Source organism: Cyanistes caeruleus, chromosome 3, assembly GCF_971803275.1.
Source record: "Cyanistes caeruleus chromosome 3, bCyaCae1.hap1.1, whole genome shotgun sequence".
In the NCBI taxonomy this organism is placed as follows: domain Eukaryota; kingdom Metazoa; phylum Chordata; class Aves; order Passeriformes; family Paridae; genus Cyanistes; species Cyanistes caeruleus.
Genome location: NC_141703.1, coordinates 109,121,358 through 109,143,893, shown reverse-complemented (window position 1 = coordinate 109,143,893; position 22,536 = coordinate 109,121,358). Strand labels below are relative to the sequence as shown.

The following is a 22,536-nucleotide window of genomic DNA, read 5'->3' as shown; positions in this document are numbered from 1 at the left end:
CTGAGCTACCCAGACTTGCCAACTTTAACTGGAATGCCAGGGAGTTTCATTCAGCTCACAAAATGTTACTTACTACCTCAGTCTTGGAGCAGCCATGAGAGGGAGCAAATGTCATGTTGGCTTTCTTGGAAACCTCCACTGCCTCTGGTAACTGGTTTCTCAGGAGCCTCATGCTTTGGGAGTATAAACCCAGAGGAAAGCTATATTGCAGCTCCCTTGTTCACTAACCCAGCCTTCCACCTGCTCTGTGCTCAGTGGCTCCTCTCAGGTTGTTGTCCCAGTAATGATTCCTTATGTGAATCAACCTTTCACTGACATTTTTCTTCCTTTTGTGTACAGTGTGGTGCACCGAGTCTCTAAATGAGCAGACACTGGGGTGCATCGGGCCCAGCAGCACTGAGCAGTCGAGGGAGGCGATTGTTCTGCTCTGCTCTGCATTGGTGTGGCCTTACCTCGAGCCCTGAGGGCATTTTTGTGTGCCTTGATATAAAAGAAAAGACATGAAGCCATTGGAGAGTGTCCAAAGGAGGCCACGAGGATGGTGAGGGGAGTGGAAGGGAAGCCTTAAGAGGAGTGGCTGAGGTCACTTGGTCTGTTCAGCCTGGGGAAGAGGAGATTGAGGGGAGAGCTCATTGTTGTCTTCAACACCCTCACAAGGGGAAGCCGAGCGGCTGACACAGCTCCCTTCACTCTGGCATCCAGCCCTGAGGGAACGGCAAGGAGCTGTTTTGGGGATGGGAAAGTGGCCTGGATATCAGGAAAAGGTTCTTCACCCAGAGGGTGGCTGTGCACTGGAACAGGTTCCACAGGGAACAGGTCCAAGCAGATCCAAGCCTGCCAGAGGTCAAGAAATGCTTGCACAAAGCTCTTGGGCACATGATGTGGTTATTGGGGTGTGCAGGGCCAGGGGCTGGACTCGATGATTCTTGTGGTTCCCTTTCAGCTCAGTGTATTTTACGATTCTTTGATAAACCCTACTGAAGGGGGCTGCGGGTAGACATGAGAATTGTGCTGTGAAAGAGGGGGTCCCATGCTGGTGCTGATGGTTTCCCCCCATGCCGCCACGTTGGCTCCCACGCCAGGGCTGCCGTGCTGGGGACACGGGGAGCGGGGCTCGGCTGCCAGCCGGGCCCGCCCCGACCAGGCGGCTGTGTGGGGACGGCAGCCGGGGCTGACCCGCGGGATTGTCCCCAGACTGGGCGGGCAAGGCCCGGGAGCTCGGCCGAGGCCAGTGCCGGCCTCAGGTGCCGCTAGAGGGACCCGCCCGCCCGGGAAAAGGCTCCGCGGCCCGGCACATCCCCAGCGAGCGGCTCCAGGGCCTGGCACGGCGATCCCAGCCCCGAATCGCCTCCCGTTCCTCCTGTTCCTGTCCTCCTGGTTTCTTGCCTGCGGACGGGGGCTGGGGTTGCCCCCTCACCCGGTGTCCTGTCTGAGGCAAAGCTGCGCTGTGCCGTGAGATCCAGCCTTCAGTGAGAGCCTGCTCCTTCCTCCTTCTTCCCTTTCGTCTGTGCTGTGTCTCCCTGTATGCACCTGAGTCAATGCCTCGCTCCTCCTTGGTTTTCTTAGTACAGCTGAGGATGAGAGAAGGCAAAGCAGGTTATCATTTCACAGCCTTCCTCGTTCCCCTGAAGGATCTTTAAACGAGAGATCTTTATACAAAGTCCATCTATACAAAATAAGTCAAACCTGCTACTGAAATAACTTTCCCCCTTCCCTCACAGTGCACACTTTTGGGTGAGAAGAGAGCGTGGAGTGGAGTGAATAGAAAGGGCGGTTCACAGGAGTGTCACTTGATTTATTTTCTCTTAAATCTAGACTGCTTCCTTCTGTTTCTATTTTATGCCCTATTTGCAGTTTTAGAGCTTGGAGGGTGTTTCAGTTGCTTTTTGTTATTCTTCTCCAGTCAAGTGAAAGAGAGGAGTGCTGGAGTAAATTGTTATGGAGTGCTTTAACACCATGTTCAGTGAGCTGGAGACACAGGCGAGGGCCAGGCTGGCAGGGGCTGAGGAGGATTGGCATACACTGGGGTATTTAACTAAGAAGAGTAAGAAATGTTGTAGTGGTTTGACTGTGTAAGTTGTACTTCTGAAATACAAAACAAGCTGAGCATCTATCCCTGCCATGTCTAAAGCAAGGGACAAAGTCTCCATTCAGCTCTCCAGGTACTTGAGGTACCTTTTAAGAAGATGGGAAGGCATTGGAATGTAGATAAGATTTTAAGATATCCTTTCTTACTACTAATTTTTTTTATATTTTATTTTTCTCTGTTGTTTTACCTTTCAAGGTCTCAGTACTTGCAGTTCCCCAGCCTCACTGGCTGAGCACGGCTGGTGCTGACCAGAGTTGTCACAGCAGTCTTGGAGCAGGATGACGTGTGCTGGGCTGTGCAGTGCTGCACTGACCCTGTGTGGGATGGAGGTGACAAAACCACCTCCTCTCCCTCTCTCAGCTCCAGGAGGTGCCAGGCAGCTCCAAAGTGAACTGGCACTTCTGTTAGCTGGATCTGAGCTGTGATGAGTTCATGCAAGTTGATTTCAAGGCTGCCAGGCCCTATAAGGAGAAAACTGATCAGTCTTCCTCTCTCCCTGTTCTCCTCCTCCTTCCCCTTTCCTGATTTGCTTTGCTCCACAGCTCTCATTTTCATCCCTCAAACAGTTGTGTGTGTGATTCCTTGTGCAGTTAACAAAGGGATTCCTGTTCTCCCTTCCCATTCTTTTCCTTCCCCTCCCATCCTCCACCCCAGGACCTCAGGACTAGATGCTGGCTGCCTTCTTCCCTTAGCTTTTTGTTTTTTAACCATAAAAATGAGATAAGACCTATCTAAGATAATTCATTAATTAATATTTCTTCTACACTTTGAAAACCAGATGAAATAAATACTTGTCAAAATGCAAGAGACCATCAATGAAAGAGATTTGAAACAGTCCAATAGTAACATATCTTATATTTATGTGTGTGAAAAAATGAAGTCTTGCTTAGGTGTTATATCTTGGGAAACTGTTTTGGGTTCAAAATGACCACGGTTTACTGGATGTTAAAGTAGATGTGGAAGACAAATCCCCAACCTGAAAACATTTAGCTTGAATTTTTCTTATCTTAAATTCCAGTATTTTTGTGTATATCTAAGCTGATGGATCACCTCAGGCTTCAGAAGTGACCTTTTTGATGGCAGAGAATGCAAGCACTGTATTGACCAGAGCTTTAATTCAACAGAGTTTTGCTAATCACTGGCATTATCCTTGAAGGGATCTCTTTTTGTGGCTGGCTGGGAGCAGTGCTGCTCTGTGTTGATCCCACCTGTTCATGAGTCAGTTCAGGCTGTCTCCAAAGTAGTAGATGAAATATTTTTTTTTGCTGTGGATGCAGGCACAGCTTTGCTGCTGTTGGTTAGTGGTGTGAGTTTGTGGGCAACTATCTTCCAGTGACTGCCAGACTAGAAACAGCTGGAGTGCAAACTGGCTGATTCCTTATTTCATGGCCGTGGACTGTTTCATGCAGCTTTGTGCTGTGAAAGATGGGAAACCAGGCTTAGCCAAGAGTGAGTTGCTTAGCAGACGCTTGCTGTCATACAAATTAGCCACAGCTTTTGCATCTTGGAGTGCTGCCAGCACAGAACCAGCTATTGCATTAAATGTCTACCACCAGTCATGATCTAAACCGAAAGTGAGAAGATTAATCCCTCTTCTAGCATTAGCAGTTAGCGCTTTTTGTGGTGTTAAACATGTTTTTCATCTTTAAACCCAAACCATGAAATACAGCTCTGAGTTTCAGATAAATGGGTGTACAGGAAGAAAGGAAAAAGTCTTAATTTAGTGAGGGGAAAATATCATCCATGTATAGGAGGTAACGTGCTTTAAAGTGGAAAGAGAGGCTAATTTTTATTAGTACTTCCCATCTGGTGCATAGCAGTGAATACCTTCAAAACTATATTTTAGGCTTATATATAATATATATAATAGTATTATATTATAAACAAGAGTAGATACAATTGGTTTAAGCTATTAGTGGATAAAAAGCAATAGCATTCAATTAGCAGCATCTTTGACTTTACACTGCCCCAAACAGAATTTTGAATTCATAATTGTACTAATGTACTCTGACTAATGAAACACAGTACTTTTTCCTTGCCTGAAAATATTCCCTTCTGAAATTTTCCTGAGTTGCAGAGTTCTTACTTAAGAAGTAACTCATTAGAATGTGAAGTAAACAACTGAAATTTATGAAACTCATACTTTAGTAAGTTAGGATAGAAAGTGAGGATACAAAGTTTCTTTCAGTCACTGATGTCCATTATGTGTGGGAGATTCAACACCAGAAAGTCTGTTTTGAATTTTGCTGGTAACCTTGGCTGTTCACAGCCCTTGCTGCTGACTTCTGTTTGTTCTGTTCTCTGTAATCTTTCCTCTTAGCCAAGATCAGTATCATCAATTTTTAGCTTTTTTGAGTGTCTTTATGATGGTTAGAAACACTAAATAAAAAAAATAAAAAATGTTTCTCTTGGAGGTTTAGCTTTCCTGGTGGAGGAGCAAAATAAGAAATTTGATCCTGGCTCTCCAGAAGACAATGGCAAATCTGAAAAAAATTACTTGGTTTAGTTAATTTCAGCATTTCACAGGGGAGGAGATATCAACATCTTGCTGGTAATTTTTAGCAGTTCTGCTGTTGGTAGTACTGCCCCTATAGCAGAACTGACACAAGTGTTAGGATTGTTAATCTTTACAGGGCTGCTACAAGGGTTTCCTCTCACTTTCTTGCAGGACTTACTCTTTGGTGTGCAGACTTCCGAAAAGCCCTTTTTTGTTCTTTTGTTGTTTTTTTTTTTTTTCAGCAGCTACAGCAGTGAATTTCTGTTTCTCTTCTGCGAGGGGAATCTGACGTGCAGAGGTCGAGTAGTAATGTGTACTTGCCTAGAAATAATGTGCTGAGTTTGTAACTACTGGAGAAAATAATTTGGCACAGAGCTATTTCCGTGCACCTCCCCAGCACCGAGAACAATCAGGCACCAGCTGAAGACAGTGACTGCCAAAAGCGCATTTGGATGAGGTGGGTGTTTCTGGGTGGTACAGTCATGTGTTAACAAGTGTGACTGCATCACTAAAACAAATATATTTTTGAGTCCCCAAGCTCTTTGTAAGGGATATGCCATCCTCAAGAGAAAAGGACACCAATAAAGCATCTGGCAGGGAGGAAAGGCAAAGAAATGGGTACAGCATAACGAGGTGTGTCTAACTGCTTGTTGTTAGTAAACCATCCACCTGAGCTGGATATCATGTTCACAGCTGCTTTAGGAACCATTCTCTGAGAAAGCTGAAGTGGGAGAGTGGGTCAGCTGCTCCAAATCCAGTTCTCTGGGTGTTGGAAGAAATCTAAACCGACGGGTGGGCAGCAAACAGCAAAGGGGAGGGCAGCTGCAGCAGAAATAGTGACCCAGGAAGCTTTGTGCAAACTCTGGAGAACATGTAAACCCTCTCCCTGAAATACACTCAGTCTTCTGACAGAGGTGGGAAACCAGACACTTTTTTTTTTTTTTTCTCTTTACTGAGATTGAACTCTCACAGGGCACAGAGCTACTTGCAAAAAAATCTTAGCTCCAGTGCATAAAATCTTGCTCCATTGTGCTCCTTGAACCTGGTGCTAAGGTCCAGTGGAAGCCTGTGTGCCTCGTGTGAGGAAAGGCAGCATCCTGCAGACATCTTAACCTTTATCCATTTTGAAAGGGGAATTCTTGTTTTTTTTCTGGATGCATCACATGCATGGGTAAATGCTAGAGATGAAATGATAACTGTGTGGTGCTGTGTGGGGAAGTGTTTGGCACAGTGGGTTCTGTAAGGGAATGAGTGATGAGTCGCAGTCAGACACCAAGAAATGATGGTCCACAAGCCACAAGTGCTTTTAATGGAATAACTGCCCACTTGTTTGATCAGATTTCTTGTAGTTGCCTCTCCCACTGCTGCGTTGAAGGATGAGCAGATACAGCTCAGTGAAAACTATACAAAAGAAACCACCTTGCATCTTGAGAAATGTTTAGCAGCTTAATTAGTTTCAGAGTATAATACTGTTAACAGTGCATATGACAGCTATTTTCTGTTTATCTACATATGGTTCCTTTGAACTTCACCCATTATTATTTAAATGAGTGTTTTAAGTATCTTTTCTCCTGAAAAGCAGCCTCTATTTTTTCTTCCAATTTGATTTCACAAGATATTGTCAAGCATCTTACGAGTAAGAGGATAAACAATATAGCCTGTACTCCAGCAGCCGTAAAGGGAGAGCCAGGGGGAGAGGGATGGATTCCCCCAAGACACCCAGGGTTATGGCTCAGGAAATGTGGGAAACAGAGGTCTTCAAGAGTGAGTGATTTAGTGGGGTTTTCTGTGCTGCCCACTGCTAATCTGCTAATCCTTTTGGAAAGCTAAATTTCATGGCTCTTTCTGGCGATAGCTGATGCTGAGAGCAATTTTTTCTCTCAGCATAATGCAGCCAGTGCTGAGGTCATGGGGGCTGCAGAGACTGTGCTCTGACTGCAATGGTAATAAAGTGTTCTGGCTTGAACTGAGCATGAGCCAATTCCACTCTGTCGCATCCCAGGATCTTCAAAATTTAGCTGTGCCACTGCTGTGCTAGAGCTCCATGTTGTGACAAGTGAGCTTTCCATTAGATTCCTGGCTGCATTAAAATCAATGGCAAAGCAAATGCACTGTTTCTGATAATTCTGAATAGCATTTCATTTGGACCTTGATGTGAAAGCAGAATACAGTAAGTTGCAAGTGACAGAAACAAATCAGTATCTCAAGTTTCAAACCTCATCGTCTTGCAGGAAACCCCTCTGACCAGGTGTTGTGTCAGCTGGTAGTCAGTTGGGAAAATACAAAAATTATTACAAACTCCAGATTTTGTAATACAGAGGAGGGAGAGGGGGAGAAACAACAGTGATGACTTCTCTCCAGTGTTTTTCTTTTTTTGTCTAATGCAAATCCCTGAAAGTCTCTTGGAAGAACAGCTTCAAGGGACAGTGACACCTTTCCCCAACTGAAGGTGACCATGGTGCTGTTATGTCTTAGTTCCTTTGTGGTGTCCCTTGGCTGCTGCCCAGGTGCCAAATTGGAGCACTTTTGCTGCTATTGACAGTGGGGTTTGGAGTCCCTGTAAGGGCCCTCAAGTCCCAGTTCCTGTGAGGCAGCACTGAATTCTGACAAAGAATTTGAAACTGGGCTCTTAGTGACACAGCATGAATATGTTTTTCCTGAAAAGTGCAAAACCTGGGCTTTGGTGTGGTTCTTAACAACTTTATGGCTTGGCATCTTGAGCATGTCAGTCAGGATTGGCCAAGCTGCCATCTTTCAGGCCTTGGAAAGGATTTGTTTGAGCCATCCTTGACTAAATAAGTTAGGGCAGGCTGAAGTTCTTGTAATGCCTTTTTAACTCTGCTGGGAATGGGGATGTGGATGGGTGCTCTGGGGGAAGAAGGGGTTTAGAGGTGAGCATCCCACAGGCTCCCCTGCCCAGGTGTGCAGTACATACTGAGGTCACTCCCTCTGCTCCTGCTGCAGAATGTGCATCACAGCCTTTTCCAGAGACCCACGCTGCCAGCCCTGTGGTGCTTTCTCACTTGCTTGGAATGGGAGCACAGCCCTGGTGCTTGGGGCTCAGGGGAATCAGGCTTTGAGGATGGAGGGCTGAACATGCTGAGCTGGAGCTGCCAGCCCTAGTTCTTCAAACCTCCCTAAGCCACCCTCTGTCAGCAGTGCTCAGCCCTGCCATGAGCTGTGGCTGGTGTGGTGCTGCAGGTCACAGGCTCTGTGCCTGGCCAGGTTTGAGGACATGGAGGAAGGAGTGTCTCCTTGTCTCCTGCTTCTCTCCTTTCTAATATCTCCACAAGGAGAATCAGCTGCCCTTTATGAGCCTTCCCTTCCCCACAGAAGGGGTATCTCAGAGCACTGGGTACTCTGTGTTCCCAGCTCACTGAGGGTGCCCCAGATATTTGGCTGTTTTTCTTGGGGTTATGCTCACATCTGCTGTGGGTGTGCAGTGGCAGAGTATTCCCAACACTGGCTTGCTGTGAAACTGGTAACCTGTGACAGCCCCTTGCCTGCTGCTGGGGTGCTGTGTAAGACAGGGAAGTCCATTTATGGGACAAGGCAGGGCTGCAGCTCACTCAGCTGGCTGACATGGGATGATGGTAGATATATTTAAAGCTACTACCCTTGGCTGTGAATGACTTGGCTTTATGCTGCAGGCCTGTGCCAGACTGTTAAAATCATGTTGTCATTCCATGGTGTATTTTCTATCATAAGATAGAATCTTATACCCATCAGTAGGGTTTAAAAGTGTGTGTTGTTTTACTTAACATTTCATTGATGACTGAGGGTTACTTTTAAAAAAGTTTTGTTTCTTTGTTTACTTGAAGTGCGTATTTCCTTGACATTTACAGTAATACCTTATGCTTCAAGCTAGGCAGTTGTGCAAATCCCAACTGGATCAGAGCCACAATATAATACCTCTTTTTCTAGAGCAAAACCAATCCCAGATGATCCATCTCTTTAAAACTTGGGCAATTAATGCTCCCAATATTACCTATACAAAAGAAGTCATTATAATGTAAATGCAGAGTCCTGGTGCTTTGCCTTAAATACAACAAATGCCATCTCAGTTATATAAATTTATACAGGTTAAAAAACAATGACTATGTTCTCCTTAGATGAACAAAAGCTCTTAAAGGTATTGCCCACACCGTACAAGCTTCTGGAAGGCTTTCTTGAAATCTTCATTAAAGATTGTGTAGATTAAAGGGTTAATGAGAGAGTTTATATATCCCAGCCATGCTAAGAAATTAGACATGTCTTCTGAGATGTGACATGTTTCACAGGTATTAACAACTACTTCTTTTACAAAAAACGGGAGCCAGCAGATCACAAATGCTCCCAAGATCAAACCCAACGTCGTTGCTGCCTTTCGCTCTCTTGTGCTGGAGATTCTCTGTTTTTTCCAGGACTTCTCATGCTTGGATTCAGACCTGGGGCTTCGTAGGGTGATGTTGATTTTATCAGAGCTCGCCACGGGATCTGAGGTCTTCTCTGTTGTGCTGGGCATTGAAGCTGATTTGGTGCTTCTTTCACCTGTGTCCAAAAGGACTTGTCCATTCACACCCTCCTCCCTCACAATCCGGCTGACGCTTCTCCTGTGAAATGTCTTTGCTGCTTTGTAGATCTTGTAGTAAAGGATCAGGATCAAGGCCAGCGGGATGTAGAAGGCGCCAAATGTGGAGTAAATGGTGGAAACAATGTGGTCGTGTTTGATGATGCATTCGTCCTCCCTGCTGGTTGTCTGGTGCCTCCAAAACAAAGGTGGCATGGAGATAAAGATGGATATGATCCATACAACTGCTATCATGATGCCAGCGTGCTTAGGTGTCCTTTTCCGGGCATACTCCACGGCATCCGTGATCGCTCTGTACCGGTCCAAAGCAATGGCGGAGAGGTGCAAGATGGAACAAGTGCAGCACGTGATGTCCACGCTCAGCCAAATGTCACACACCACCTGCCCCATGATCCAGGTCTCCTTTACAATGTAGACAATGCTGAAGGGCATCACCAGGACTGCCACAAGGAAGTCAGTCACTGCAAGAGAGCAGATTAGATAGTTGGCGGGGTGGTGGAGCTTTCTTGTCACAATTATTGCAGTCATCACAAGAGAATTGATGGCCGTTGTCATTAGAGCAAGCACAGACAGGGTAATGGAAATGAGAATCTTGGATGTTGCCCATTTGAAAGGTTCTTCTGATGTAATGTTTTGTTCAGTTGAGTTTATTAAATCCATGTTTGCTTTTAAAGACGATCTTTACCTGTAGCAGTTACCTGTTGGAAAAGTAAAAACATTCAGATAATGCACCCTTGATTTTTGTCATCTTAAAAGACTGATGGCCCTAAGCTTGCAAGAAGTTCAGACTTATCATTAGAAATTATTCTGGCTCCAGACTCCAGCCTGTTTCGTCAAGTGGCTAAAAATACTTATTTCCCCTCCAGCTAAAAGCACTTATTCTGAATGCTTTGTAGAGGAGTCCTGAACCTGGTTAAATGTGAACAACCTCATCCTAAAGTAAGCACTAATACTACTCTTAGGCTCATGCTGTCTGCTCCACTAAGCAACGTAATGGCTGTTGAAAACATTAATCCAGCAGGCATAATGCTTGTTTTCCCCGTATAGACTCATTTTCCCCCATCAATAAATGACTCATTCTTCGTGTATTAGCTAAAGATGGGATTTCTTAACTGGGACATAGTTTTGAAGAGAAAACAGAAATGTGAAACATTGCCGTATGTCCCAGGGTGACACCGTACAAACAGGAGAAGAAAAAAATTGTGTGATGAAAGTGTCATTTTATGTCTTCCTCTTACACATCTCTAAAATGAAACAGCTTAATATGTTTTAAAGCTTCAAATGGTTCACTTATTGTCTAATTGAAGTATAATATAAACATTAGAGTCCTGAGAACATCTCTACTTTTCCTCAAGTTTTGCTGTTCTGTGGTTTCTGCCAAAGAAAACTTCAGAAAACTTGGATGTTACTTGTTCTGCTGATGACTCTCTCTATGGAAATAGCCTAACTCCTCCTATGGCTCTTCAGGAAGAAAAATACAGGGCAATACTGATGACATAAGTTCTTGGTTGTGTTCTGGAGATATGTTCTTATCAAGAAGAGTTTCTGAGTACCCTGCAGAGTGCAGCTGAATTGGAGTTTCCAGCTTTGACTGTGAGTGGCAAGCTCTACTCCAAAGAGGGTCAGGTTTCATCCTCTAGTGAGTGTTGACTTGTAATTTTTTGTGTAATATCTGCTTGATGAATCCCTAAGTGGTGAATACCCCTAAGTGGGGTTATCTCTGACAGATTTTTGAGTGTAGTGAGTTGCACTTGTGTTACATTGGATGCCACATGTATGGAAACATGTGAAATTATTTTTTCTTTTAGAAATTTGGTTTCAATAATATAACTAAAGCTTTTTGATATTATGCTGGAGTGGCTGGAAAAGAATCTCATTTACTGCTTATAGTCTTGGACCCAACTCACTCACTTGGTTTGATATTTTGACCTGGGCACTGCTTAATGTGCTACTTACTACTCAAAAATATTTTTAGCACCAGCTGACCAACATTTAATTGAATGGAAGGAAAGGAAATGCATTTTATCTGGTGGTATTTACTGAGCAGATTTTTGTCCTGTACATGAGCTGATCACAACATGTGTGTGCTTTCTGTGTTCCTCTCTCTGAACTTGAAATATACTTTACTGGTGTAAAAATACATTTTTCATCATGTCAATGTCACCTTAAAACTTTCTGAATCCACTCTGATTTCTATTTTGGAGATATTTTTGTCTATAGCTTCTAGGGAAAGGACAGACACATATGCTATTATCTGGTAAGTGTTCAACCTTTCCTAAATAAATCTTCCTTTTTGAGCTTGTGCAAATACATAGGGAAAAAAAGTTTATTGGGAAAAACTAGGATATCTGTTGATACTCAGCAGTTGATCACACTTTAAAACAGTTACTCATTATGGTTAATCACCTTATAAATTTTTAACTCTTTGGATATTAGTCCTTAATTGCAAGCAAGGAAAAAAAGCAATTTAGAGCTAATGAAAGCTGATTAATCATTTTTGAAGGATTCTTCAGTTTGAGACCGTGGAGTAAGGAAGATAGTGTGGGTAGATTTGTAAAAGTGGCTTGCAGGAATAAGTAGTTTCCTTAATGCTGCTGTGATTTGGAGGCTCTTTATGAGAAGCACAGTGGCAGAAATGTGCTGGTTTGCACATTTCTGTACAGTGATTATGACTCTGTGTGGAGGCAGAGCCATGCAGAGGGCTGTGTTGCTTAGGTCTGCCAGTCACAAAATTTGGGAGCTTTCCTGGTCAAGTGGGGTGGGGATCCTTTTCTAACTGGTGGGAATTTGTGCAGCTTTACTGGGTGATCATTAACTAAAAAGATTGTTTTACAAATATGTGGAGTTGAAACGTTTGCAGTATTTAAGGACTGCTGTTTCCTTCTCTATTGTTAATGGCCAAAGTGGCCTAATTCTGTTTTTTTTCTTAAGAGGAACTAAGTTCAGTCAGTTGCCATGGCTGGGTTCTGTCCTCAGCAAGCAACCAACCCAATTTTAGGAGTATGAAGGATGGTCCTGGAGACAGTTCACTGGATTAAGATGCAGGAGAGCTGGCCTCTGCCCCTCTGCTTTAGCCTTTCCTTGTCAATTTTTGAGCAAATTAATTTCAGTGCTTCTGCTAATTCACTGTTAAACAAGAGGAATTCCCTGGAACCTTAGTTTGTTTATTATTATTGCTTTCTCTTAGTAGCATGATTTATCTCTTGTGGAATGGGAGGAATTAGCCACTTTGACAAATCTTTCTTCCTTCCCTTCCAGATCTGGCATATTAGGGTGACCTGAATGTAAATACTTCCTGGTCTGTAAACACACACATATATCATCTTACTGATCATGTTTAGAAGGCATGGGTGAAATTGTCTGTGCAGCCTTATCACAGAAGTAAACATTGAATTTGTCTAGTAGCTGCTCAAGGAAAATGGATGTTGTTGGTGTTTCAGCTTTTCCTGAGCATGTGTGTGTGTGTTTAAGCCCATAACCCCCCCCCATTTGTGACTAGGATTTACAAAGTAACAATGTAATTGCTCTTGTTCAACAGCTTTAGTCTGACCTTCCAGGTTTGGAAAACAGTACTATTCTGCCTTTGAAAACCTGGAAAATTAATAAAAATCCCTAATGCTGGAGAAACATGACCGGGAAAACCTTTGGGAAAGGCATCATCAGTCTGCTGTTTAGGGTTCTGGCTGCAGCCTGAACTGCTAGAAATGTACAGCTGTTGATTTTTGGGCCTGATTCTTTTTTTTTTTCATCATTATTATTTTTATTTTGCTTTAAGCATTGGCAGGGAGAAAACTTGCTGATTAGGTTTTAAGTACTGCTTTCGAATACAGGTTTTCTGAAAGTGCTGTGAAGGGTGGGAGAAGGTGTTTGCTTTTTTCTTTTTTTTTTTTTCTTTTTTTTTTTTTGTTGGGTTCATTAGCAAAATGTGCCTTAATTATAAACAGTAACAGTAATCAGACAAGGATTGAATTTAGGGCATTTAAACTGCTGCAGGCAGCAATAGCAGCCTTCATGCTTTAAGTAAACACAAAGTTGTGCCTGGGCAGAGAAAGTTCCTACTTTTCCACCTCTCACCAGGATTCAACTGGCTTTGAAATGAAACACTTCACTTGCCAGCAAGAGTCCCTTGCTCTGTTGGCTGCTCTGATGTGCAAGCCAATTGGATGTAAAATTTTTTATGACACTTTAGAAATGTATACAATGTCTTCCTAGAGTGACTGTGTGTCTTTAGATACTGACCAAGTGATGTACTAATGACAATTAGCTCCATCCATCATATTAAGTGTGAATAGAGGGAAATATTACTGCTTTGGATTAAAAAAATCCATTTAAGAAAGATGAGCTTGTGCTTGAATCTGATAGGGGACAGGCTCTTTGAGCCTGAGCCCTGGTATCCCAACAGAGGAGGAAGGGTAGAGGGACACTTTCACTTGATTCTTGGTGTTCTTAAATTCTTTCCCACCAGTAACTCTTGCTAAGGCTCCTAAAGCCACAGTGTATCCCTGGGACAAGGCAGGGAAGGTTTGCAAGGGAAGCTCCTTGCCAGCTGAAGGCTGCTGCAGCAAACCTGCCTTTCCTGGAATCAAAAGTAGATGTCTGTCAGCAGACTGAAGTGCAAAGCAGAAATTACAAGGTTGCCAACTCTCCTTTCCCAGTCTGCATTTCTGCATGCTTCAAACCTTACTTTTCTTTTTTTCCCCATGTCTGAACTTGGAGTTATTTCCAGTTCTTAATCTGTCAGCAAATGTATGTGCATGCTAAAGTAATGCTTAAGATTCCCTCTTTGGGTGATGCTGTCCAGTCCATGGGATTGAGCACAGTCTGGACCTGAAATGTATTGGCAACTGGAGGAATATCTTAAAAGCTGTTTAGGTTTTGCTGTCTGAGTCTCCACAAACTGGAGTTATTTATAATTTCCACTTGTAAAAGGTCACAACAGACCTAGAAACACAGACGACAAATAACTGCAAAATTACAGATAAATCAATTGAACTAATATCAACTAAAGATAATGTGGAATTTTGTCTCCCAAGCACGCCTCAAGAGAAGCACGGGCAAATAAATAGGATTTGCATCATGCCCTGAATACCAATATAACGCAGGAGGGAAACAAATCTGAGTCCTGGAGAATAAGTACCTCCATCTCTGAGCACAGGCACTCTGATTTCTTACAGAATGGCAAAGGAAAGTCCCTTTCTGTGCCTTGAACCTGGATTTGGTGCTTTTCTTAGCTGTGTAACAGTCTTAAAAGTCCTTCTGTTGGCAAAATGATGTGCTGCAGTATGCTTTGTGTCAGGCATAACAAAGATTATGCTTGCTTTAAATTTTCTGGATGTCTCTTTAAATTTGTTCAGCCAGCAGAAATAATCCCAAATGGCTAAAATGACAAAGTCTGATAGATTTAGCCCTGAAAATTACCACCCCAAATGTCTGCTCTGTCATGTTATTGCTCCTGGAGCAAAACCAACAGAGCTGGGTAGTGCTTCCACTGAAATGCAAAGTCTGAAGCCTTCCTCAAGCTGCCAAGGAAGGGGAATTTGCCTTCTGCCACTGGGTGCTGACAGGAGAGATGGAAGCACCAACTCCAGCGGGACTGGAATGAAGACAGTGCTCTCTGGTAAAATGAAAGCACTGGAATAGCTCTGTCCTCATCTCCTTGGTGGGATTTACTCACCTTCATGTTTCCTACTGTGATTCCTTTGCCAGGTTCTCTGTTTGTGCCTCTAGGACTGCAGTGTAATCTCAGACTGCCTGTCAAGCCTGCCTGGAGGATCCCTCCCCTCCCTGTTGTCATGATATCTGTAGCAACCACTGCATCTGCTTATGTGGAAGAATTTGATGTTCAGAGGGTAATTATGCATTCCTTGCTGCTTCTAATGTTGAAGTTTAGGGTTTGTCTTTCTGTCTCCTTTTGGAAAATTAGTCACTTGCCTGGGTTTGCTCTTTATTTCATGTCCCTCTGCCATCTGTTTTAATCTAGCTGAGGGGTGTGGGGGGGAGGGAAGGAGGAGCAGCAAGAACACAGGATGATGGACTTGCTTATATAACACGACTCCCAAATCCAGCTTCAGTTCTTGGGTGGTCACAGACAGAACCTGTTATGATTTGATCATTTTTGGCTGGAGAAAGAGAAAATTTCATTCCCCTAGTCATAGTTCTCCAGAAGAGATGACAGTGATTTGTTTCTATAATTTGTTAGATGAAGGGATTTGGTTTCCTCTCTTATTTGAGGCTGGTCTGAACCTCTAGTCCAGATCTCTCAGGATAATGGCTTGGCTAGTTGGCTGATGTGTTGTATATGTTGTGGAAGAGCCCCAGAAGATCAGATTCTGGACAGCAATCCCCATGGGAGCTGCTTCCTGACATCTTCTCTGCTGCTGATGCTCACAGCTGTTTAAATAAATAAATAAATAAATGTGAGAAAGAGTGTTTGAGCACCCCAGCCTCCAGTGTGAGCTCCACACTGAGCAGAATGGCATGTTCATGATGGCAAGTGTTCTCTAAAGACAAAATGCCATGTAACCACGTGGCCAGCACCCTCTCCTTAGAGGCACATATCCCTTGGACTTGGGATCTGAGCTTGAACCCTCCATAACATAAGTGGTCCACTCACTTCCCATCCCTGCTCTTTGGCATTTATCCATTGTTTAGTTTAGATCTAAACATGCCTGAAATGTTCCATTCAACCAAAAATTATCTGTATTAAGAAAGGGTTTAAAATTTTTACTTTAGTCCTGGTAAAGAAAAAGCAAAGTTCCTGTTTGGTTTCATTTGAAGGGTTTATGTATTTATTTATTTATTTATTTTTGATTGGTAGTGAATCAAAAAAGTGACTAATCCATTTTTTATCTAGTTTGTACAACTAGTTTCTTACTAGACAGAAGTGGTTTGTTTTCATTGTTATCAACTAAATTTGGACAGAGGGTTGAAAATGCAGAATGGCTTTTCTTGTGTTCCAAAAAAGTGCCTTTCAGGTAGGGGATTGCAACCTGTAGGAATTACAAAGCAGTGCTGGAGCAAGGAGGTTGAGATGCAGTTTTAGTTTGCTTGAACAGTCATAAAATGCAACCTTGTTTCTCCCACTTCCCACTCATCCTTATGCTTTGAGGCCATGTGTTCTTTGACAGCCCTCTGAAAACACTTGTGTGTGCAGCTGCAAATCCCAACCCTCCTTCAGTGACAGACCTCCCTTTGAAACTCTTTTACAAGAAAGAGGTTCAGCAACAAAAAAATCAATATTTTCAAATGTGTGTCTGGAAAAGATCTCTATTTCAATCTATAATATAAGAAAACATAGTTTTCAGACTGTACCCTGGTCCAACAGCTGGGGAATTATTTTTCTGCTGTGTAATCACCAGGACAGCTTTGAGGGAGAATTGGTCTCAGAAGAGTTTGCTGGAAGGGGAGTGGAGGCGACACGTCCCTGTGCTCCTCTTCTGCTGCAGAATTCTGTGTGACACAAGAAAGCACAAGTCTGTGGTTGTTCTCTTACAGTTAGGAGAGATGGCAAAATTCACTTAATCTTTAATCTCATCTCTGACTAGGTTTTGGAGACTGATGCTATTTTAGATAGTATTTGTCTTAGTGCATATTTCCCAGTGTCTTTCTCTGTACTTCTCACTGTGTCGTTTGTCTTTGTTCTAGTCCTCACCTGATCATCTTGGAGACTGAAGGTCTTTTCCCTTTGATCTTATTATCCATATAGCATGGGATAATCCTATCAGATGTAAACTCTGCATTGGGTTTTCCCTAAATAGCACTTCTCTAACACTTCCTTTATCAGGACTAACAGACAATTCAGGCTATTTCCCCTGAATGCTGTGCATGTAGCTCTGGCCAAGAAGCACTTCAAGCAAAACAAACAAAACAGTCCTTAAAGCTGATGATTTTGGAATAGGCAGGAATATTAAGAGCATCAGTCTTTTAGAGGAAGTAGAACTCAAGATAGTTCTTTTTTGCCCAGTCTCCATGGGAAAGACAGAGAGGAAACCTGGAAAAAATTGTGGAAAACTTTCTCAAAGTGATGGATCCATGGCAGAAGATTTTGTTGTGGAGGAATGTTTGGTTTTGTTCTTTCAGACAATGCTTTTCCACCAGAGGATGCCAGGCTACCTCACCTTGATAACTTCCACTTGCCTTGATGACTTATACACTTAGATTGGGGGCTGTCTTTCTAAAATTCAGATTCTGTGCCTTCAAATTTAGATCTATACTAACCAGGATGTGGTTTTTGCTATGCTCTGCATGGGGTGCCACACTGCTGGTGATACAGTACAGAGAGCTATTCTTGTACCTGCTTTCTCATGCATGGAGGCAGAGCGTTAATGTGGGCAGGTAACTGTTCAGACTTTCTATGAGCACCACAGGATAACCAGGAAGTCCTCATTTGCTGCTTTCATGTGCTTTTCCAGGTGTGTGAAGGTTTTGCTGTTGGGCTTTCTCTTCTGTTTGTTTGTTTTGTTTTAATTATTTTTTTTAGGGATTTAAATCCTAGCATTGACACACCTGAATATTTTAGCCAGAAGGATTGTGTTCAATCAGTGAATTGGCATAAATGCTAATTTATGCCCATTAGTTCCAGGGCTGTTTAAACCATCTGTGTCTTGAGATCTGGGATGCAGCTACACTGGCAAAGCTTCTCTAGTACAGATTGGGCTTTAGCTTTCATCCTTTTCAGTTTCCAGCTACTCTGCAGCTCTTGAGCATGTCTTTCTCTTTACTTCAGTTTCTTACTGCACTGCAATGTGATTCTCTTGAAAAGCACCAGTGTTAGGCAGAATAAGTCTCAGGACAGCCTGTGTGAAATCAAGTGTGTGGTGAGGAGAGCTGTGGAGATAGGGGAGAGTACATCAAGTGAAAGGGTTGTGAGGAGCACTTGAGGAAGTGGATCAGCTAGGAAGGAGGGCTGCTGGAGTAACCCCTGCTTAGATTTGCATGTGTCTGTATCCCACACTGGTGCTGAAATGATACAAATACAGCAACTTCCTTGAAGAACTAAGGTGCATCAAGTAGCACATCCACTGTGCAGTGGAAGACAGCGTGTGGGATTTCTGAGATTTCTGGCAGGTTTCCTTGGCTCAGTGTGTGTCTGCAGCAGTGAGGATGAGAGGAAGGCAAACTGGAGCAGCTGCCACCAGCCCAGACTGGCAGCTGGTCTGGAAATGACTTGTGCTTGGTCAGGACTGGGAGCCCAACAACATCTCCAAAGATCCTGTTTTGGCAGAGAATGACTGTCTCTGTGGTCAGCTGCCAACAAAGCTTGCTGAATAATTCCTGGAAACATTCAGCCTTGGGTGTATTTTTAGGGGTACAACACTTTCCAGAAAGCTTGTAGCAGCAGGACAGTGTAAAAAGTGTCCAAACACAGAAACAAGGATTTATCTTAGGAACCTTCCTGGATCTGCCAGCTCTCTTGTTGTAGATGCTGTGATTACAAAATCGGCTCTCAAACTCTCTAATGCTTTATGAATTCATTTTCATTTCTGATAGGAAAATAACAGACTGTCACATACAACTTTTTTCCTTTGCATAATTCAGATATAGTTGTGACACTTGACACACAGCACAGATGACTGAGAATAGCTCCTTAAAATTTAAACAGATGATTCAGAATTAATTATGAAAACCAACCTTATAGTTGTCCCAGGAATTCAGTACAGATGATCATTGTCTAAGATCACCCAGCTCCAGATGATCCCCAAAATTTCTCATTGATAAAGAGTCTTGAATGATAGACTAAGGAAGTATCTCAAAGTTTTTGGGTTTCCTGTTGTTAATTTTTTTTCCCTTTGAGAATCTATCGATGTTTGCTTTCTAAGATCTTTTAAAACATAACTTTGTGATTATGAAAGCCTTCAGCACTGTATAGAAGTTTAGGGACAACTTTGTCCTAGAGATTCTTGTAGGCAGCACTTTAGCTCTTCATTTCCTGATTAAGAAACACCTATGTAGTTTCTAAAGAGGGTTGTGCAAATCTAACTTTTAGATTTAGAGTGTAATCATAACATAAAGAGGGAATAATTCTAGTAGTTGATTTCTCCTTAAGTTGTATGCTGAGAAAATGAAATTTGTGTTTTTATATAAGAATGTTTCTTTGAAAACTTGGTGCATACTTGCATTGTATTTCAATATATTGCACAAGGGCTGTTGAAAAAGAGCTGTTTGACCATACTTGCACATGATAATATGAAATATTAGTTTGGTTGTGAAAAGAGGCATTGAACAGAATGTGTCTAATTGCCCCAATCCACAGAAGGCACATCAGTGCTCTCAACTGCTGCAGGAGAGTTCAGAAAACCTCCAGTGGATTCTCAGCAATTCTAAGCTTTCTGTGGCCCTTTAAATTTCTGAGAGAGATCAAGATTATAAGATGTGCTTTCATGTAATAACATGGTAAAAAGCAAGAGTAAAGGACAGAGGCAAATGGTTAAAGTGCTGATCTTCAGAGACTGGCAGAGGCCTGGAAAAATCAAAGATGAGCCCCTGCTTCTGTATGCTCTGGCTTGTTTGTCATGTATGGGAGCAACAACGTTGTGCTTAGCACTGCTGGAAATGCTGAATTCCTTTCCCTGGGTTGCTTACAACCCAACTGTCACATCAGGAAGCTGGAGGATTCCCCTAAGAACTATAGCATGAAAAACTATTTTTCTGCTAGGAGATTGGAAAAGACCAAATTATAACTTCAAATCTGTCTGCTCAAAAGTGCTTTTTCAATTTTAACCTCTGAAGCTACTGAAATTTATGGAAAAAGGCTTTTAACTTTTTAACATAAATGAACTGTTGACAAATAATGAGAACTGTAGTACTGGTTCTTACATTTTGCCCTTGTGTGGGTACACATGTGTATATTGCATCCTATTTCCCCCATCATTTCTGTATTTTCTATTTTAAGAAGTCATCATGGAAAACTACATTTCCTTAGTGCTCAAAATGCTTCTTTGCTCTTTGAAGCTGAAGAATGTTATAATGTTAACTCTTCTGGAAAGGAGCAATGAACAGATTCAGGCAAGTGCCCACTTCTGTATAATACCTTGAGTTTTTTTTCCTCATTTCAGTTTTTCCCATTTTCAGCCACTAAATGCTGACATTACATTCTGTGATTCTTTTCCCTCTTTGTTTCTTTATTCATGATCTTTCGGATGTGACTAGTTCATATATACCAATTATTCCCCCTCCTAGTCCCAAGGGTGAGAGGCTTTCTTAAAAAGACACAGGTGGTTATATCTGCATAAATTAGGAAGATGCTTTCTCTAAGCTGTTGACCTGAGTATCAAAGGCTTCAAGTAAGAGTGAAGAGAAATAGCCAGATCACCAGCTGTTGGAAGAGGAAAAATGGATGTGGTTGCCAGCATCTGAAGAACTTATATGTATTTTTACATGGAAGCTCCACCTGTTTGTACTTGCTTAGCTCTGGAATTTGAGGTTGAAAAGTTCCAACACCATTAGGCTGCAGTTCCTGGCTCTGCTGTTACTTGACCTCTACTGCAAGATTATTATCCTTTTTGATAATTCAAATGGATTGTTTTAGACCCAGGCAAGCAGTCACAAAGAGTTTGAGTTTATTTGTTCTCTCTGTTTCTGATAATGCCTCCAAATGAAAAAAAAAAAAAAATCATTAGGCAATAATTTAGGCCATGCAGCAAACTTTATCCTAGAATCTTAGAATCAGTTGTGTGGGAAATAACATTACATTATACACTTACACATTTTCTTTTGATTGCTGCAGTTTGACCTGGTTTGACCACAATATTGACTGTCAGTATTCTTTATTCACTAGATAATAGGCAGCACTGTGTGGAAGAAAACTGCAAGGACATAACCATTCATTCATCAACTATTCTAAGTCACAATTCAAATTTTAATTTGGAAAAGAACCCTATAACAAACAGCATAGGAGCTTTCAGAAAATTTGTGATTTTAGGTAGTGTTGTAGGAGGTAAAAAATGCAATGCACTGAAGTCCTTGTTTCCCTGTTATTTTCAGCTAGTAGTGGAAAAAATGCTGCAGACTTTTAAATACCATGAAGGTTTCTCTTATCTCTGTTGGAGACAAGATATTTTGTGGAAAGTAGGTGCAGAACAGCAGTGAAGAAAGAAGCAAACCCCCCACAAGCCTAAGGAAAAAACCAACCAAATGGAAAACAACAAAAAAACACCACAACAAACCAACCCCCAAAAATAAAACTTGACTAGGTCTTATAACCATCAAATATGGCACAGGATTATTAGATTAACCTTTTGTTATGATGAAAAGCATCACTGTAAGATGTTTTTCAGCTGTATTTAATGGGATCAGTAGGTTTATGCTCCTTATTACGTTGAAACGGATAAAGATTTTAATTTAGATAAATGGGTACCTGACATGGTCTGTTGTTGTGTTGTTTTTGTGTTTTTTTTATACATAACTTATGCTTTTATGTTGGCTTCTGACTTCTGTGATGATTAACAGATAATTACTTTTCCTGTAGTGAGCAGTGCTGAATTTGGGTGGCAAAAAGGAATTATGTTCTTTGTGTGGATGTTGCAGCAGGAATGGTGGAGCCAATGTCCATGTGGGTAATCCTGGATAAAAGCAGCAGGATCTGCCCAACTCACAGAACTTGGCTGCCCTTTTAGGTTTGCCTCTGCCCTATTTAGAGAACCGTATTAAAATATGCCTCTTCAGGCCTGTGAAACAGATGAATCTGTTTAAATGCTAGAGGTTGTTATTCAGTTGGGAGAAGCTGGTATCAGTGCCAAAACTATTTTGGAAAGGTCCCTGGATGCTGGAGCAGGACAATATAAATCAAGCAACTGTGCTGGCCCCTTCCCACCTCCCTGAATTGATTCCTCTCTCTTGTACCAGGGCACCTCTTTGTCACCTTGGCATCCCCCTGCCTGCCCAGGATCCCACATGCCCTGCAGTGTCCAGAAGCTGGTGCCAAGCAGGGTGGTGGGATCCCTGCTGCTCCTTTGTGACTGCTAGGAAATTGTGCTTCATGATGTACTAGGAGAGCTTGGTGAGTGAATGACTTCAGCATGTAAAATGGATAATCCAGCACTTGTGTTTTGTAAATATATTGAAAACTGTCAGCTCTGCAGGTAGTCCTGGGATGGAAAAATTGAATTAAGGTGTGAAATGCACTTAGGCTAGAAAGTATCCAGCTCAAATAATCTGTAACAGCTTCCAGTTGTTCTTTCTTCAGTCTGAGTGTGGGATACTTTAGTCACATCTGTTTAATTTCATTCAAGGTTGCTAAGATGCCATGGTGTGGACCCCCAGAAAGCTGTGCTGCAGAACCACTTGAAAATAACAGTGCTCAGTATTTACAGGTGTCAGTCAGCATGGTCAAATGCTTGCATATTGCTCGAGGTAACCTTTTCAAAGACAAGCAATGATGAG

At 42.4% G+C, this 22,536-nt stretch overlaps 1 protein-coding gene and 1 long non-coding RNA gene across 3 annotated transcripts in view; one reads left to right on the top strand and one right to left on the bottom strand.

Annotated features, from left to right (window-relative positions):
- The first annotated feature begins 1,073 nt into the window (after nt 1–1,073).
- The window catches only part of LOC111942591 (uncharacterized), a 105,608-nt gene continuing 84,145 nt past the window's right edge, over nt 1,074–22,536 (top strand). Inside the window, exons 1-2 of the long non-coding RNA XR_002870607.2 lie at nt 1,074–1,469; nt 4,829–5,043. This is a non-coding gene — a long non-coding RNA (uncharacterized LOC111942591). The remainder of the gene's footprint in view (nt 1,470–4,828; nt 5,044–22,536) is intronic.
- The window catches only part of HTR1F (5-hydroxytryptamine receptor 1F), a 103,434-nt gene continuing 86,762 nt past the window's right edge, over nt 5,865–22,536 (bottom strand). The window contains exons 3-4 of one of the 2 annotated variants that reach the window (XM_023945705.2): nt 16,468–16,605; nt 5,865–9,854 (exon numbers count right to left, since the gene is read on the bottom strand). In XM_023945705.2, the coding sequence (XP_023801473.1) occupies nt 8,713–9,816 (1,104 nt within the window). In that variant the 5' untranslated portion in view covers nt 9,817–9,854; nt 16,468–16,605 and the 3' untranslated portion in view covers nt 5,865–8,712. The remainder of the gene's footprint in view (nt 9,855–16,467; nt 16,606–22,536) is intronic. The other variant, XM_023945706.2, reaches the window with a different exon arrangement.